At 45.4% G+C, this 18,322-nt stretch overlaps 1 protein-coding gene across 4 annotated transcripts in view; it reads right to left on the reverse strand.

Moving 5' to 3' along the window:
• SKP2 (S-phase kinase-associated protein 2, E3 ubiquitin protein ligase) overlaps nucleotides 1-18,158 on the reverse strand; it is a 57,981-nt gene extending 39,823 nt beyond the window's left edge. For 2 of the 4 annotated variants that reach the window (XM_010853780.1, XM_010853779.1), the window contains exons 1-4: nucleotides 17,954-18,158; nucleotides 17,185-17,456; nucleotides 4,211-4,322; nucleotides 1,630-1,773 (exon numbers count right to left, since the gene is read on the reverse strand). In XM_010853780.1, the coding sequence (XP_010852082.1) occupies nucleotides 1,630-1,773; nucleotides 4,211-4,322; nucleotides 17,185-17,456; nucleotides 17,954-17,997 (572 nt within the window). In that variant the 5' untranslated portion in view covers nucleotides 17,998-18,158. Of the gene's footprint in view, nucleotides 1-1,629; nucleotides 2,029-2,778; nucleotides 2,909-4,210; nucleotides 4,323-17,184; nucleotides 17,457-17,953 lie in introns of those variants that run through there. The other 2 variants (XM_010853783.1, XM_010853781.1) reach the window with 2 other exon arrangements.
• Between the last annotated feature and the right edge of the window lie 164 nt (nucleotides 18,159-18,322).

The following is an 18,322-nucleotide window of genomic DNA, read 5'->3' on the forward strand; positions in this document are numbered from 1 at the left end:
ACAAGGCATAGCTTGTCTGAAGACAAGAGTGGGTCGGGAGAGAAGGCAGCCAGGGACAGACCCTAGAGTAACTGAGCAAAGCGTGCACTTGAAGGAGATTGAGAAGGAAGAGCTGCCGGAGAAACACAAAACACCCGCGGGAGAGGAGTGTTGTCATATGACCACGGCGAGAAGGTGAAAAGGCCTCGAGTCGGGACGTGTGTTGTATCCCAGCTCTGCCGTCTTTAGCTTATTTTTCTGTTCAGTATTTATTCACTCCACTCTAGCATGAGATGGCACTAAGCCACACTGCAAAACTATCAGTAAGAAATACATTTTCAGAAAGTCTAAACCAAAACAGGATCTTTTTCAGGATGTAAATCGGTCTGTGATAGGATGAGAAACCCAGGGTGACAAAATCCAAAAAGACCCCTCACCTCCTTATCAGAAATAGGCAGTGGAGGTAGAGACATGTCAATCAAAACTACAATGAGGTATCATCTCACACCAGTCAGAATGGTCATCATCAAAAAAGTCTACAAACAATAAATGCTGGAGAGGATGTGGAAAAAAGGGAATCCTCTCTTGCACTGTTGGTGGGAATGTAAGTTGATAAAGCCACTGTGGAGAACAGTAAGGTGATTCCTTAAGAACCAGGAATAAAACTACCATAAAGCCCAGCAATCCCATTACCGAGAAAACCATAATTCAAAAAGAAACATGTGTCCCAATGTTCACTGCAGCACTATTTACAATAGCCTGAACAGGGAAACAGTCTAGATGTCCATCAGCAGATGAATGGATAAAGAAGTTGTGGTGTGTGTATATATACACACACACACACACATACACATAATGGTCCTAAAAAGGAACAAATCCGTTCTAGTGAGGTGGATAAACCTAGAGTCTGTCATACAGAGTGAAGTAAGTCAGAAAGAGCAAACAAACATCATATATTAACACATATGTGCGGAATCTAGAAAAATGGCACTGCTCAATCTATTTTCAGGGCAGCAACAGCGATGCAGACACAGAGAACAGATTTGTGGATACAGCGGAGGAGAGAGAGGGTGGGATGAGTTGAGATAGTAGCGTTGAAACATACATATATTACCATATGTGAAACAGCCAGCCAGTGAGAAGCTGCTGTATAATACAGGGAGCTCAACCTAGTGCCCTGTGACAACCTAGAGTGGTGGGATGGAAGGGGGGGCACGGGAGAGAGGAGGCTCAAGAGGGAGGGGACATATGTATACTTATTGCTGATTCATGTTCTTATATGGCAGAAACCATCAAAATATTGTAAAGCAATTATTCTCCAAATAAAAATACATAAAAAAATAAAAAGACATGGGCATTGGGGGAATAGCTTGGCTGCATGGCATCTGCCAGCCAGGGCTGCTTGGCTTCTGCCTCATAGGATACTCAGGGCACCCTTAGACCCTAGGAAGAGCCCAAGTGCAGGCCTAGGCTAAAACGGGAATGACGTCACTGAAGCCTGTGCTGTGTTTCACCACACGGCAACATAGACAACTACTGTCCCATGCTGCACAGATGACCTGTCCCAGGGCAGACAGCTGGAGAGAGAGAGAGAAAGACATTTCCATCTGTTTTCCTCCCCAAGATTCTCCAGGGACTTTTCTTTCTTACCTGAAATGTTCAACTAACGGTTGGTCCATAAATGATCGTGGACAGCGGAAGGCAACCACCCCTCGGGACAAAAGCCGACCAACCACATCTGGGTAGAGGTTTCTGCCCGCGAGGTCTACAGTCTGCCAGAGAGACTCGTCAAACCTGGAAAAGAGGTGCTCTGTTTGGTGAGTCAGGGCACCAGTTTCTGGAGGCCCTCGACGCTGCTATGAACAACAGGACACGGCCACTCAGTTGCCCTGAAGCAAATTCTAAAGGCATGTTTGTTTCTGACTATACAATTACCTATATTTTTAAGGCACTACTGAATATTTCTTGTCCCATTATGGATAAGTTTTCATCTTCCTCTTTACATGGATTTCATAGCTAGTTCAATGCTACCATGAGCCCTGCAATGATCTGGAACAGGAGAATAAAATTTCAGCATTCAATTCAATTCAATAACTTTAAGACTGCTCAAATCACTCAACTGATTACTGAATAAGTAGGTAGGTTCACAATGACCTCACTTGCCATCTTTGTGAAGCACGGGCACGCTACCACAACTACCCTAAAAAACATGTAAATGTCCCTAAAAGAAGGAAAGTTTCTATGACTTTATTATGAGATATGGTTAGCAAATATCTATTAGGAAAAGCCATAGTTCAGCTCCATTTTACAAAACCTTAAAAGCTTAAAATAAATGCACAGAAATACAGGAATACCCATGAACTAATGTGAAGAAAAGAGGTAAAAATGTTTAGATTTGTGTTTCGAAAGCAAAAAGCGGTAACAAATATAGTAAACAACATAAAGAAGTTTGAATACCCATAGGTTAATTCAATTTAACACAAAGAAAACACGAGATCAAGCCCGTGAGGGAACATTTTGAATGTTTACAAGAATTTTACTTTTTAATCCTACTTGAGATAAGCAGACCACTGGCTGGAGCTTTGAAATAATTCTGCATAAACAAATTGTCAACCTCTATTCTTAAGAAGACAGGACTGCCGTGCCTGGCATATAACAAGTGCTTAATGAATGTCAGTTATAACTTTCATGACAGTTGAGATGAAGATGAACAGAGCTGCATAGAGAGCACAGCTGGTGGAAAAAGAAAATCAGAATGGGGTTTCTTGAGCAGGGATAAGTGAGTCAACCACCATGTACCTGCTCTGGCATTCCAGGTATGCCGACCTCTCTGTGGCTCTTCTAAGCAAATATAGTCAGCCCTCCCTAGCCACAAGGCTTCCCACGTGGCACAGATGATAAAGAATCCGTCTCCAATGTAGAAGATGCGGGTTTGATTCCTGGGTGGGGAAGATCCCCTGGAGGAAGAAATGGCAACCCACTCCAGTATTCTTGCCTGGAGAATCCTATGGACAGAGGAGCCTGGTGGGCTACAGTCCATGGGGTCGCAAACAGTTAGACATGACTGAGCAAGCACTGCCTGTCCACGGGTTCCACATCCACAGATCCACGGATCCAGAGTCAGACTGTCCTACCCCATTTGATACAGGGGACTTGAGAATCCACAGATTTTGGTATCCACAGGGGGTCCCGGAACCAATACCCAGTGGGTACCAAGGGATGACTGTAGCACAGTCTTGTAAATACCTGGAGTGTCTTATTTCCAGCACACCTGTGAATGGAAGGGCAGGGGCTCCTGCGTTCTCACAGTGAGAGTCCTAGACGTGTGGAGGGAGGAGAGAGATAGATGGCCTTAAGCACAGACAAAGGCTGGCCAGAGGCTGATGAGCAGGAGAAAAGGTAAAGATGGAAAAGCCCGTTACCGCCTTCCCAGCTCACCAGGATGTCCCATGCACAGCTCACTGTTCGCTCCTGAGAAGTGTGGCCCCAAACCCAACAAAACCTGAACAATTCGCTGGGTACCACTTGAGCATCTTTATATTTCATGCTCACAATGGCCATCATGTGACCCACCGGAAGTGACTTACCCCATTTGGAAAACTTCTTTTCCCTGTATTCAGCAGAGCGCATGTTTATTGGATGCTGGGCCAGGCAGTGTACCAGGAGTGACAGGGATACACGAAGGCACAGCTGGTTCTCATATACCCAGTGGGCTGGGTATGAGTGGCGGGAAGAGAACTCGGGGCTCTGTGTGGGACCCGGGTAGGAAAGCAGCTTTATGGGACCTGAGTGAGGCTCTGAGCCCCAGTCCCCGTATATAAAATGGGATGATATCTTCCCAGGTTGTGCTAGTGGTAAAGAACCCGCCTGCCAATGCAGGAGACACGCGTTCAATCCCTGGGCTGGGAAGACCCTCTGGAGGAGGTAGCAACCCACTTCTTTATTCCTGCCTGGAAAATTCCATGGACAGAGGAGCCTGGTGGGCTACAGTCCACGGAGTCGAAAAGAGTCAGACACAACTGGGCACACACACACACCTCCAGCAGATTCCTCCCTTATCTGTGAAATAAGACACTAATTATTATAAAGAATATAATAATGAATAAGAAAATACCTAGTGTGCTTTGTGCTACTATATTCTTCTTGGTTTTCAGTGTCAGCAGACCCAAACAAATAAAAACCCTTCTTTTTTCCTCCTCCACATACACTAAATGGGGTGAAAAATACTTACGCTAGATGATACCATCTCTTACAAACACTGGAGACTTTCAGGAGTTCAGGGAGGCACAGACAGGAAAAGATTCCTAAGAGCAGCTCGTCTGGAAGGGAGTCCCAAGAAACACCTTGGAGGGGGAAAAAAAAAAAAAAAGAATTGTTTTCCTTTTACCATTCGTTTCCTCTATCAAGTGTACTGAGCTTTTTCCTGCACTTAAAGATATACAACATGTAACTTAAAAAGGGGAATTTAACGCTAAATGAATTCTTCATCCTCATAATTCTTTTTCTGTTCACCCATGACCTATGTTTCCTGAAGTGGATACCGTATACTTTCTCAGCAAAGGAGAAAAGAGAGTATCAAGAATACTTTTCATGATATTCTTCTCTTTAGTACCCACCAGCCAGTCTCAGGCCTCTCACATCTTAGACGACAATGTCTAAGATACATGATGCTTCTGGGTTGCTAGGAACACCTCACTCCTCTCTGAAGTGGATTCAGTGGTGGATTTATCCAGTAGTGACCTTATTTAAAAGGCAAACCAATCTTTCTCCCTCTTCTTCCAAGCTTACAGAGGGTGGACTCAGAAGTCCATTTACCTAAAAGTGCAATATCAAAAGGCTGGTCTCATCTCTTAATTCAACACATATGTTCTGAGTGCTTAGTTCAGTGCTTAATTCAACACACATGTCCTGAACATCTAGCACAAACATGCTTAGTTTGATGCCAGGGATGGGTTAAAGCGTTAGGAGAAAGCAGGTAACACATGAGACAACACTTTTTCATGGAGCTTGTGTTCCACTGGGGAAGCAATCACATGATATTAGAAGACATGTTAAAAACTGTTCAGTATTTTTTAAAAATTAAGTGACATGTTAAAATTGCTTTTACTTTGATGTATTAAAAATGAAGAAAATGAGGAAGGTGTTAGAAGGTTTAAACACACAGCATACACACACACCTCAACCATCAATAGCAACTAACCTTGTTCTATTTTTCATATGTTTGGGGTTAATAATAAATTATGATAAGGGTTATATTCGGCTCTTTGATGAAAACAAGTATTTTCATTCTATTTTGACTCAACTCTATTTGTTAGCCTACTGAAACTCGTCATTCATAGTTAAGGAGACTAAGTCTGTATTAATAAAGATTTGGTCAAAATATCTCCTTCCACATTTTAAAATAAATGCCTAATACAAAATTCTGTAATAGTAAGTAATTGTGACGTGAATTTCACCACAATGGTGGTTCCTCTAATAACTGTCAAGTTTTATAGCTGGAGTTCCCCCCAAACTTTTTAATACATTTGCTGTGTTTTCTTATATTAAAAGAAGTATTGCGTTCTTATTGAAAAAATTCTTGAAGAAAAGTTGAGTTACTTAAAAGTATAAAACAGTTCCATTTTTCAGAGATATTTTTAAGTTATCTGGTGCACTTGCATCCATTGCGTAAACATACTGTTTCCCAAACTGGTATTTAAAGAACATTCTTCTGGGAGATGTTAATATCTATTCCACTACAAACAGTGTTTTGTGGTGTAAAATGGTATAAAACAGTGGGGAAGGCCTTACTGAGCTGGTGATCATTGAGCAAAGGCTAAACACAGGGAAGGGGCCGGCCCTGTGGGTCCCTGGGGTGTGTTCCATGTGCGGGAGCAGCAGGTCTGTTTTGAGGAACAGCAAGGAGGCCAGCGGAGAAGGTAATGGCACCCACGCCAGTACCCTTGCCTGGAAGATCCCGTGGACTGAGGAGCCTGGTGGGCTACAGTTCATGGGGTTGCTAAGAGTCGGACACGACTGAGTGACTTCACTTTCACGTATTGGAGAAGAAAATGGCAACCCACTCCAGTGTTCTTGCCTGGAGAATCCCAGGGACAGGGGAGCCTGGTGGGCTGCCGTCTATGGGGTCGCACAGAGTTGGACATGACTGAAGCGACAGCAGCAGCAGCAGCCGCAAGGAGGCCAGCATAGAATGCAGTGAGCAAGTTGCGGGGATCGGGGAAGAGGTCAGAGGGGTGGGAGAGGGCCAGTCACCCCGCTCTGATTCTGAAGGTGATGAGGGGCCGCCGGAGAGTTCTGAGCACAGGAATGACAGGATCTCACAGAGATTTTAAAAGGATCACTCTGACTGTGTGTTCAGAATAAACCGGAGAGAGAAAAAGGGGGATGCAGGAAAACCAGTTTTCTTAGTTTTTAGAAAAGCAAACTCTAATTGCTATTCAACAAGTATTAAACGCTTACATATGAATAGAATAACCCACACGATCAGGATAATATGACCATAGCCTAGAAGGAAACAAACACACACCAAAGAAACAGTGAGTGTTTTAGATTAGAATTCAGAGTGGTTAGCTGAGTTCAGTAACTTGCCTTCTCGGTCTCTAACTCCAATCCATCTGCTACACCAATGCTACCGCTATCCTCTCTCCCCCGTGATGGCTAATTTTAGTGTCAACTTAACTGGGCTAAGGAATACCCAGATATTTGGTTAAATACAATACCAGGTGTCTTTGGGAGGCTATCCGGAATGAGATTAACATTTGATCCATCAACTGAGAAAAGCAGGTTGCTGTCCCCAGTGTGCGCCTGCATCATCCAATCCAAAGCTGGGTTAGAATGAAAGGTGGATGAAGGAAGACCTGGCTGTTTCTCCCACCTTTGAGCTGGAACCTGGGTTCCTCCTGCCTTCAGGCCTCGACTGAAACTAACATGATCTACTCTCTGGATCTTTGGGACCAAAGATCATGGGACTCTTCAGCTTCCAGGGCTACGTAAGCCAATGCCTTATTAATAAGCCTCCCGTATCTCTTATTTGTTCAGTGGCTCTGACAGTTTTCTTGGACTTCCCTTGTGGCTCAGCTGGTAAAGAATCCACCTGCAATGCAGAAGACCTGGGCTCGATCCCTGGGCTGGGAAGATCCCCTGGAGGAGGGCGTGGCAACCCACTCCAGTATTCTTGGCTGGAGAATCTCCACCAACAGAACAAACTGGTGGGCTACAGTCCATGGGGTCGCAAAGAGTCAGACACGACTGAGCAACTAAACACAGAACATACACCCCATTTAAAAGGTGTCAGCATTTACTGAACACGGATGTTGCAACAGGCTCAGGGAGAAGACGATGGAGAGCTGGAGACAGCCTGGAGGTGAGTGATAAACGTAACAGTCTTGGACTCCGTGGACTCTTCCCCCCATTCCTGGGCAATCTTTTGAAAACACCCCTCAATCAGATCCCTTCAATGGTGTCCCTTGAATATTCAGTCTAAAGTCTATACTGCTGAGCATGAAATTCAAAGCTTTCTTATCAGGGCCCCACTCGGTTTTCTAGATTCATTATCTAGACATATGTTCTAGCCATTTGGAGCTACTTGGAATTTTCAGAATGAGTCATTCTGTGTCATATCTCAATGCCTCCGTACATGCTGTGCCCGCCCCCGACTGCTATGAATTTAACATCAAGTGACCATTAACGCCCCAACTCCTATAGACGGCCTCCCAGGACATCACCAAAAACAGGCCGGTTTTTTAACCACAATTTTTCCTATTTCCTTACTCACCTGTGTAGGCCCCCACAAGGCCATGAGATCTTGAGAAGGAGAACCTGATTCTTCTTTTAACAATCTTTATATTCTAAGGAACTAGCACACTGTCCGATACATGAAACCATTCATATATTTACTTAACATGTGCTATATGCTGAGGACTGTTCTACAGACGTAGATGAACAAGGTATGGCCTGCTCAGAGTTTGAGACACAGACAAATAGGAAATTTCAATCCAGGGTCACAAGAGGCTGCAGAAGGGCTCAGAGTGCTGTGCTACACCAGGGACAGAGCTGGCACAGTGCTTAGGGAAGGAGACTCCTTGAGAAAAAAAGGACATGTAGCTGCTCCATGAACACCTGCCCCTCCCTCTCTGCTGCTGCTGCTAAGTCGCTTCAGTCGTGTCCGACTCTGCGACCCCAGAGACGGCAGCCCACTAGGCTCCCTGGTCCCTGGGATTCTCCAGGCAAGAACACTGGAGTGGGCTGCCATTTCCTTCTCCAATGCATGACAGTGAAAAGTGAAAGTGAAGTCGCTCAGTCGTGTCCTACTCCTAGCGACTCCATGGACTGCAGCCTACCAGGCTCCTCCGTCCATGGGATTTTCCAGACAAGAGTACTGGAGTGGGGTGCCATTGCCTTCTCCACCCCTCCCTCTCTAGAGAATCAAATAAAGGACCGAGGCTCTGAAGCCTAGGGTTAGAGGGATGAAGGCAGACCATCTGCACTGACCCTAGACACGTTCCGGGGAGCAGCTCCTCAGTGTGGCAACTCCATCACACGACAAAGCTCCTGGGCCAAGGTCAGTGGGGGCAGAGGGTCTCTGGCATGACTCCTGCTTCACAAATTGGAACCAAGTTTTCCTTCCATTAATTCTTAACTCCCTGACCTCTGCTGTCTCTTGTGTATACAGATTAGATGGTAGCATTTCACTCGGGGAAAAAAAAAAATTACACTTAGCCACTTTGAATCTAGTCTGTTGAGATTTTTACTATGATCTGCAATGACTACCCTGACACCAGGTGCCTGCCCTCCATCCCCGCCAAGTGTGAGAACTACTGGATTGAGGAAGGAGCACAGCTCCAACTGGAATTTGACTGCATTGTCTCCATGTCAGCAAACCTTAAGCGAGCTGCTCAATCCTTCTGGGGCTGAGTTTCATCTGCAGGAAAGGGAATAAAAAGGTTTATCTTGCAAAGTTTTTCACTATGAAGACTAAATAGCTCATGTCAAGAGGTTACAAAGCAGAGAGTTAAACTGCCTCTTTTTGGCTTCTATTCCTCTCATTTCTCCAAAAACTCTATATGCTTTACTTTCAGGACCTTTTCCTTTCAGTGCTGCTTAGAATCTTCACCTATGTGAAAACATCCATCTCTGAGTAGGACAAGGGCTGCCTGATAAGATTTACTGAGACCCCCAAACCGCCTTCTATCTAGGTTTAAATAATTAAATTAAATTAAAAGATGCTTGCTCCTTAGAAGAAGAGCAATGACAAACCTAGACAGCATATTAAAAAGCAGAAACAAAGGTCTGTATAGTCAAAGCTATGGTTTCCACGAGTCATGTATGGATGTGAGAGTTGGACCAAAAAGAAGGCTGAGTGCCAAAGAATTGATGCTTTTGAACTGTGGTACTGGAGAAGACTCTTGAGAGTCCCCTGGACAGCAAGGAGATCAAACCAGTCAATCCTAAAGGAAATCAATCCTGAATATTCATTGGAAGGACTCATGCTGAAGCTCTAATACTTTGGTCACCTGATGTGAGGATCTGACTCACTGGAAAAGACCCTGATGCTGGGAAAGATTGAGGGCAGGAGAAGGGAGCAACAGAGGATGAGATGGTTGGATGGCATCATTGACTCAATGGACATGAGCTTGAACAAACTCCAGGAGATAGTGAAAGACAGGGAAGCCTGCTGGAGTGCTGCAGTCCATGGGATCACAAAGAGTTGGACACGACTGAGCGACTGATCAACTTATCGACAATCTAGGTTTGGGATCCAGGAAATACTGGAAAGAATAAAGAGAGACATGGAAGGGCAGGAAGCCAACGTGGGAATGTGAATAAGCAGATTATCACTATGGGCTTTAAATCTGCAGGGGACTCCCAGGAAACATAAAGCACCTGCCCCAGATGCTGGGGCATTTAATCCATCATCTGCTGTCAGTCATTGGTTGGGGGCTTCTGAAAGGGGGTGGGAATGTTGATTCCCCAGTATGCCTGCCTGGGGAAAGCCCTCAAACACAGAGTGTCATCAATGTGGAGGAGAAAGCTCTTGGCATAAAAGGGAATGGTGAGCTTCAAGGAGCCATGGATGGGGCACCCAAGTGTCAGGTAAAATAGTGGGGAAAGGAGATAGGGAGGCTTGTTGCAAAGTAAAGGGCAGGAGAAATCAATAAACTAATGAATGTGGTGCTTCCCATTTTTATGGGAAGACATAAGAAATCAGCAACTTAAGAGTAAGAGATCAATAATTCAAGTGCTTCCCAGGTGGCACACTAGTGTTAAACAACCCGCCTGCCAATGCAGGAGACGTAAGAGACAGGGGTTTGACCCATTGGTTGAGAAGATATCCTGGAGGAGGACGGTGCAACCCACTCCAGTATTCTTGCCTGGAGAATCCCATGGACAGAGGAGCCTGTCCATAGGGTCGCAAAGAGTCGGACATGACTGAAGTCACTTAGCACACAATTCAAATGCTAGAAGGAAAATTTGGCACTGTGATGAATGCAGGTGTTTGCTGAGGACAGCAAAGCGAGGCATTGAAGCCACACAAGGGAGCTAAGTCAGTCTAGAACTAGGAAGGCTTTGCATTGCAATGTCCATCTTCACCTGCACAACTCCTACTCATCCTTCAGACCTCAGCTGAACTCTCTCTCCCTTGGAGGGGCATTCCCAGGTGACCAGCACAGCCCCCATACCTAGACAGGCACATGGAGACCCAGCACAATGCCTGGCACACCACAGACATTCTCAAAACCATTGCTCAATGCAGTATACCTTTTACTGCCCCTTCACACAAACCATGAATGTGCTAATTCTGTATCCATGTGACTGATTAACCTTCCTTAATCAATTAACCGCCATGCCTGGTGCCTAAGACAAACCTGGAGACGAACATTAGAAAGTGTTCAATATTTCACAAAGGAATGACTGACACAACTAAGAGAAGAAAGCTGGCTCTATTTCACAGACAGGTAAGAGTGTGGGCCTCTCAGGACCAGTTTCCTCATTTATCAAATGACAAGGCTAGCCTAGGGCTCCACTTCAACAAACATTCCTGGGTGTCTGACTAATGCCGGAGAGCATAAGCACAGTCCCTGTCTGTTGGCCTCACTGGGAGGCAAACTAATAAACAGAAACACAACCCCACATTTACAACTGCCATTTACTGAAAGCCCTAAAGAGTCTCATACGTTTATTAATGCATGCGATTCTAATGCTTGCCTTGTGTCCTAGGATGTAGTGTCCCATTTCACAGATGAGGACCCTTGTCTTAGTAGGTTTATTTATTAACCTCACTGAGGTGCTAGCAACTATCAGGTGGCAGAGCCACAAAATTAACATGGGACTCTTCTGTCCGTTTCCAAACCCCACAACCTGAGGTGAAGGCACAGAGCCACAGAGCAGAGTGTCTGAAGCCTACCAGGTGGCTCAGGGTCTGCCAAGGAATGGCACGGCCCTGGAGGTGTTCGGGGGAATGAGGCTGAAGACTGAAACCCAGAAACAAAAGCAGCGTCCTCTGTAAGTCAGGGGAGGGGCTTCAGGAGATGATGTAACTCTGACTAAAGGGATAAGGTCACACAACTAGCAAACGGCCCGGTGGGAATTCAAGCACAGATCTGACTCCAAATCCTGTCCTATGTCTACCCTAGGATTCTCTCTCCTGTTCTGACTTAATTTTCTAAAATGAAGAAAAATTTTTAAAAAATCACGCTTTTTAAAAAAGTGAGAACTAAACTTCACTTGCTCTGGGAAAAGGAATCCTTCAGGGCTTGGGAGGGAGGGCAGAGGGGAGAGGGAGTGAAACAGAGATGCTGACAGCTCTCAATGGGTCAGTGAGCATACGCATGGGGCAATGGCTGGGAAAAACGCACAGCCTCTCTGAGCAGCCAAGTACCCACGTCTCCACAGAGCTGATCACAGGACAACACTGAGTCTAGGGACCTGGTGGGAGTGAAGGTGGGGGAGGGGTGTCACAGCCTGAAACTGGATGCTGTTTCAACAGATGAGACAGAAGTCTGTCTTCGTACAGCTGCCCCAGTGGCTAGTATCCAGGCTTGGGATATGCTCAATCTAATTTTACTTGCCATAGTTAATTCTCAAAACACTGACCATCTGTTTCCTGGATTCCTGACTGCATTGCTGCCTGGTCTGTCTGCTCAGAGAGGATGACAAAGTCCAGAGCAAGTCTTTCCTCTACTCACCTCTTCTAAAACCCCCAAGGCTGCACACCAGACCTGCACAGTAAGCAAAATAATTAAGCCCATGGACTCTAATCTTCAACAATATGAAAGCAATCAAACACACTTTGGAGCCATGAAAGGTGAAAACTGGCCAGATTCACAAACTTGCTAGTCACCAGCATTTCCATTCATTCCTCTGATGCAAAGTCAGCTGTCCACTTCTGTAACCTCATCACCTCCCAGGCCTCTTAAAGTCTTTCGGAAATAATAACGCTTGCTTAAGAGTTTTCGATGCATGAGGTCTTTACTCTATAGGTAACGTCTTCTTACTTGACATATTTATTTCTTGAAACATCACCTACACTCAGATTCAAACTCCAGAGTACTCAATCTTTGACTCTTAAAACTGCCCTTTTCTTTAAGCACAGATAATTGTATCTGAAGGATAAGCAGGCACTGCTGTTCAAATCTACTCCTTTTTTAAGAGTGGAGGTTCACCTCCTGTTTGCTTCTGCTTGCTTGTTTTAAGTGTTAACGACCCATGCTTCCTTTCTGGGAGACTACAGATTCTGCCATCTGGGATGAGATTTCCTTCCTCTTCTATAAATCATTAAGAGACAACACTAGACCATGTTAGCTCTTGGTATTTTGGCTTTTTTATTTTTTGCCTGGTTGGACAAAACTGAAAAAAGCAAAACAGGAAAAAGCTAAAATAGAGGTCCTCAATGACCCCTTCAACCCCACACTTCAATGAGAGACTTGCTCAACCCTGGGATGTGAGAAGACTAAGAAACCATGGAAATTGGGATTCGGGGAATTAGGTACAGGATGCAAGGTCAAGAAGAGCAGGATCTTTGGTCTGTTGTGTTCACTGCTGGATCCCCCATCTCTAGAATGATGCTCCATCAACACTGCTGAATCAATGAAAGGAAGCTATAGGGTAAACACAGGTGCCTGGGAAGGGCCTGTAAAGGCTCTTACAGAGCTGAATTTTGGAGCTGCAGGATAAGATTCAGTGGTGAGTCATGAAATCAATTTAGTCTGATTAGCATTGTTTTGAAAGAATGGAAGAGAATAGGAAATACCTTGGTAAGGAAAAAACTAATTTTATGCAATTTCAGTTTAAGATACACACCCAAGATTGCAATGGAAAATGTATTTGTTATTGGTTATTAAAAAAAAAAAAAGAGGAAAAGCATTTGCCTAGAAATACTGAAAAAGCAGATTCCCAGGCTCCAGGCAGGACTTCTGGGATGAGAATCTCTGGAATTTTGCACTTTGAACACGTTCCCTTGGGGATATCAGCAGACTCTAAACTTTGGAGTCTCTAGTCTGAAAACCACTAAGGGGCCTGGAATTTCAAGCAGTTTAACAGCCATGGGAAAGCTGATCAACAAATTAGTTTGACAGGATTTCCACAGCTATCTTCTGTTTGGGAGGTCGGAGTGGGGGTTGTGGGTGAGCAGGAGAAGACAGGGGACCGGGGAAGGCATTTTACAACCATGAATAAAATGCAGTTGTTCTCTTTCTGTTCATTACTGACCTCATCACCAGGCCATTTCCTCCCAACTCCTTCCACAGACTCACCCCAAGGGCTACTCAGACCTGTCCTAGTACCGGTTGGCCACAAAGTTTCCATCTTCCAAACTGAACAGATGAAGAGGATTTAGTTACCAGATGTGAGCCTGGCTTGGGGCCAGCAGAAAAAAGAGACTGTCCAGTGAAGAACCAAGAAAAACTCACACAGCCCAGGGCCACTGTCATCAGATCGCTATGGAAAGCAGGTGTGGTCCGTTCCAGCCTAATCCTGCAGAGCTCTCAGCCACCTGTCCTGACAACTGCAGACAAAACTCACTACAATGATGATCCAGCGCCACCAGGGGCCCAGGCTCCTGATGGCCCATTGGGAATGCTCTACACCAGCTGTTCCTCACCCTGCAAGCCCCCAGCCCCCCATACCAATTTACCAATCACTATGGTGGGAAATTCCACGCACGCGCACAGCATACCAGTGGTTTCCCTCCCTGCCTCTCTCTGAGGTCACAACAAACGGAAAAGTCATGATTTTTTTTTTTCTCTCACTTTCCATAAATACATTTGAAGTCATTTTTAACAATCTTGATGCAGTGACTGAATCCTTTCCAGGTCCTTCTCTCTCTTCCAGAGCCTCTGCTTTGCTGAAGGGCAGAAGGAAGCGTGCCCATGTGCCGTGAGGATCACCATGAGAAGCTTCGGGTCATTTTTGTACAAGGGGCTCCTTCCCTCTGGCCTCCTACAGCACTTGCTGCCTGAGCCACTCAGCAGCTGCTAGTGTATGAGCTGCCATCTTTTGCTGGGAGCTTCTCTTACCGTGTATCCTCTTCTCTCAACTTGAACTGCAATTTCCTAGAGACAGCAGCCATGCCTGAATCTTCCATCTTGTTTCCTTCGTACCTTGCTTTAAAAACGTCATCTGTATTTCTGTCTGTGTGTGTGAATGTGGAAGGACATATAGGACACACAGCAATCACACTCCACGTCAGATGCTATCAGCACTGGACAAAGTTGTCAAAAGCCGCTCATCTTAGCAGGAAGCGTCTTTCACCAAATTGTTCCTGCTGCATTCCTGACACTAAAAATAGCAGGGATGTTCAATTTTGAAGAAAAAAGATCTACACGAACAGGGCCAGACTAACAGGATTAAGGACAAAAGATAAAGTGAAGTAGCCTCTCCGCTAGCTATCTTTTGTCCACCAAATTAACTGGGTTTACTTACTGTTATACGCAGGGAGCATGCTAGCAGCTTTACATGTATTCTTTCATTTAATCTTACAGTACCCCATGACACTGGCATTACTATCCCATTGCACAAAGAAACTAAGGAACAGAGAGCTCAAATAGCTTCCCAAGGTTGGTAAACAGCAGGATTTGGATTCAAAGCCATATCTGTCTGACTTCACCACAATCCTTACTGCCTTTCTGATTAATCCAATACCTAATATAGATCCCCAGACCATAATTTCGAAGTTCTATTTTCTAAAGAAAGGGTCAAAAGCCAAAAAAATCTTTTTTTTTTTTAAAATTTTGTTCAAGCAAGCAAGCGATCAACCAACCATTCTCAAAGAAAGCCAGATGGGGGAATTCAGGAATATACTTAATTTACCCTGGCTCTGCCAGACTTCATCTTTATTTCTCGGCTGTCTCTTCTTCTCCATCATGACCCACGGAATTTCAATTTAGAGTATGATCACTTCTACAACTTCAAAACCTTTCTCTGTCCACTCTAACGTCAAAATCTAGAAGCTGCTTAACACCATTCCCACACCTCTCAACAAGTCTATAAGCTTTTATCCTCAAGCCCTCAAAGTTGTCTCAAGACACCAGTGTATCCTTTTCAAAGGTTACACAGCAACTCTGCTCAACGGCACCTCTAGCCCAATTCTCACTATTCTCCCCTTTGTTCCACTCTTGGAATATGGCTTCCTTGCTGTTCCTTGAACAAACACAACATTCCCCTGCTCCAGGGCCTTTGCACTAGCTGCTCCTTCTGCTTGGGGCTCTTTTCTCCAAGATATTTGCATGGCACATTCCTTCATCTCCTTTATGCCTTTGCTTACAGCTCACTGTCCAAGTGAGGCTTCCTCAATACCCTGCAAACCAGCTTCCCATCCCAGGACCTCTTGTCCCTCTTGGCTTGTTCTGTTTTTGTTTTTAGCCACAGCACTTATTCTAACATACTACACACCAGATTTGTGCATACTGCATCCTCTTTCTAGAAGAGAAGCTCCATGAGGGTAGAAATGCCTTTTTGTGCTCACTGCTATATCCCCAGTACTTAGAACAATGCCTAGCACACACAACGTGCTCGGCAAATATTTGCTGAATTAATGTTTTACATGGCCTGCCAGTAAGAAAAACTGATAACCCCAGGTCAACGCACAATGTTTACCCTATGGTTCTGAGTATTCCTGGAGCTCTGATCCACCCGTGGGAGGCAGTTATACATCAGCTTGAGAAGCCTGGAAACAGAGAGCTATTTAGAGGGGAATGACGGGGTGGAGTTCTACATTTCAATCAGTCCACTCTAACTCTGGGGGATGTATCTTGGGAGGATAAGGCTCTGAATTATGAGTCCTTTCCTAAATATGAGAAATATTTAGGAGAAAAGAGAGAAAGATTCAATGATTGTTTGGATACTGGGGGGATGGTGGGAATCTGACCTTTAGGTTATGGGGTTAGGGCAACTGAACAGATAACACAGTGAGTGATGGAGACAGCATAAAGAAGAATTCCTCTTGGGAATGGATCTGGAAGGATGAGTCTCTTCCCCTTAGCTCAACATTCACTTCAGCAGTCCTTTGACAAATAACTAAAGTGATTACGGTAAAAGGCTCAACCGCGGCTACAGAGCAGCCAAATATAAACAAAAAGAATTCTATGGATCATTGCTTTATTTCTATTTGTCAGAGGTATTGAGCTGGCCTTTAACCAGGCAGAGTCCCTCCTAAAGAAAAAGGAAGAATGTCTTTTCACACGTTACAAGTCAGTTCTGTCTCTGAAGACACACATACCACCATTTCTGTAAGCACAAGCAGTTGTCTGGTTTCTTTGGAAAATAACTGAAGAATTGGGCAATTTTAAAAGGATCCTATCTGGTTTCCCTGGTGGCTCAGAGATAAAGAATCTGCCTGCCAACGCAGCAGTCACCGGTTTGATCCCTGATCTGGGAAGAGATCCCGCACGCAGCACAGCAACTGAGCCCCAAGCGCCACAGTAATTGAGGCTGTGTTCTATAGCCTGGAACCCGCAACTGCTGAGTCCACGTGCTCCAACTACCGAAGGCCCTGCGTCCTAGAGCCCACGCTCCCCCAGTGAGAAGTCACTGCAACTAGAGAAAAGCCCGGGCAACAAGGAAGACCCAGCACGGACAAAATAAATAAATTTAAATAACAATTTCTTTAAAAGGGCCCCACCCCATGCTCAATACCCCAAAACAAAGGTTTACCGACGAAATAGTTTGATCCACCATTCACTGGGCTTGTATTTTACCCTCATACCTTACCTGGAAAGTTCTCTCGGTTTAGCTTAGGTCTGCGGACAATCACAAAGTCCTTGTCATTCCCTTTGCTTTTCAGCCGTTTTCTTGGGGGGCTCTGTGGGTGGCCCAGGTTTGAAAGCAGTTCCTGGGGGATGTTCTCACTATCCACCTCCTCCTTCTCCAGGGCGGAGACCCCCATGCCTGAAAGCAGTTCAGAAGTCTTGCTAGAATCCCATCCCCACGTGAAACTGGTGGTAACGTTGCTACTCTGGTCGGGTATCTCCTGGAGGTGTTTCCTGCAGAAACGCACAATAGCCCCACGTTCCTTTCAAAAACACGCCCGTAAATAATTCCCAGACAGGCCTAAAGGAAGCTGCAAGCTATGCGCCGCAGAAAGCTTTCACAGCAGTTAACTGAACTACATTTTTACGTGCCGGCGGCGAGTTCCCAAGAATAAAAGAGAAAATAACCGAATACATCGAAAAGGCTTTTTGATTTCCGATCATGCAGAAGGCCTCAAGAATTTCTTAAAAGTGGAGGGAACATACAAGCAAAGAGGCAGGGCAATCACACACTGATTGAAAACAGCAGCAGGAAAGCTCAATAAGGGAAGACAAATAACATTCACGCTAACCACCGCACTAAAGCATCCACCCATCCACATTTTCCCAAAGAGGCGAAGCAACCATTCACATTACAGCATTACTAACGATATTAGTAAGTAGCAAAACACGCGGCCTAAAAGAATTAAGACGGTCCATTCATGTTCTGTCTCCTTCTGCAATCGGTTTACCTGTGCATGGCGTCCACAGCTTCGGGAGTTTTAAATGCGTGCATTAATAGCAGAGGTGCCCGCCTCCCGGATTCCCGCTTTGGCGCGCGGCGGCGCACTATGTGCGGCGCACTGCGTGCGGCCCCGGCTCGCTGCAGCGAAACCCGCGAACTCTATCAACGTTCCATCCCAGCAGCGCGCGCAGAATTCTCCAGCCAGCCGGCTCTCCTCCGCAGCCGTCGTCTGCGGCCCCGCTGCCTGCTGGGAATTGTAGTTTCTGCCCAGCCTGGTAGTCCTGCTGCCTCGCCACTACTTCCTTTCCTTGCAGCTTTGCCGCCTTCGAGATACCCACAACCCCGCGCGGCTGCGGGACCGGACGACCAGATCGGA

Source organism: Bison bison, unplaced genomic scaffold (genome assembly GCF_000754665.1).
Source record: "Bison bison bison isolate TAMUID 2011002044 unplaced genomic scaffold, Bison_UMD1.0 scf7180017864331, whole genome shotgun sequence".
NCBI classification, from domain to species: Eukaryota; Metazoa; Chordata; class Mammalia; order Artiodactyla; family Bovidae; genus Bison; species Bison bison.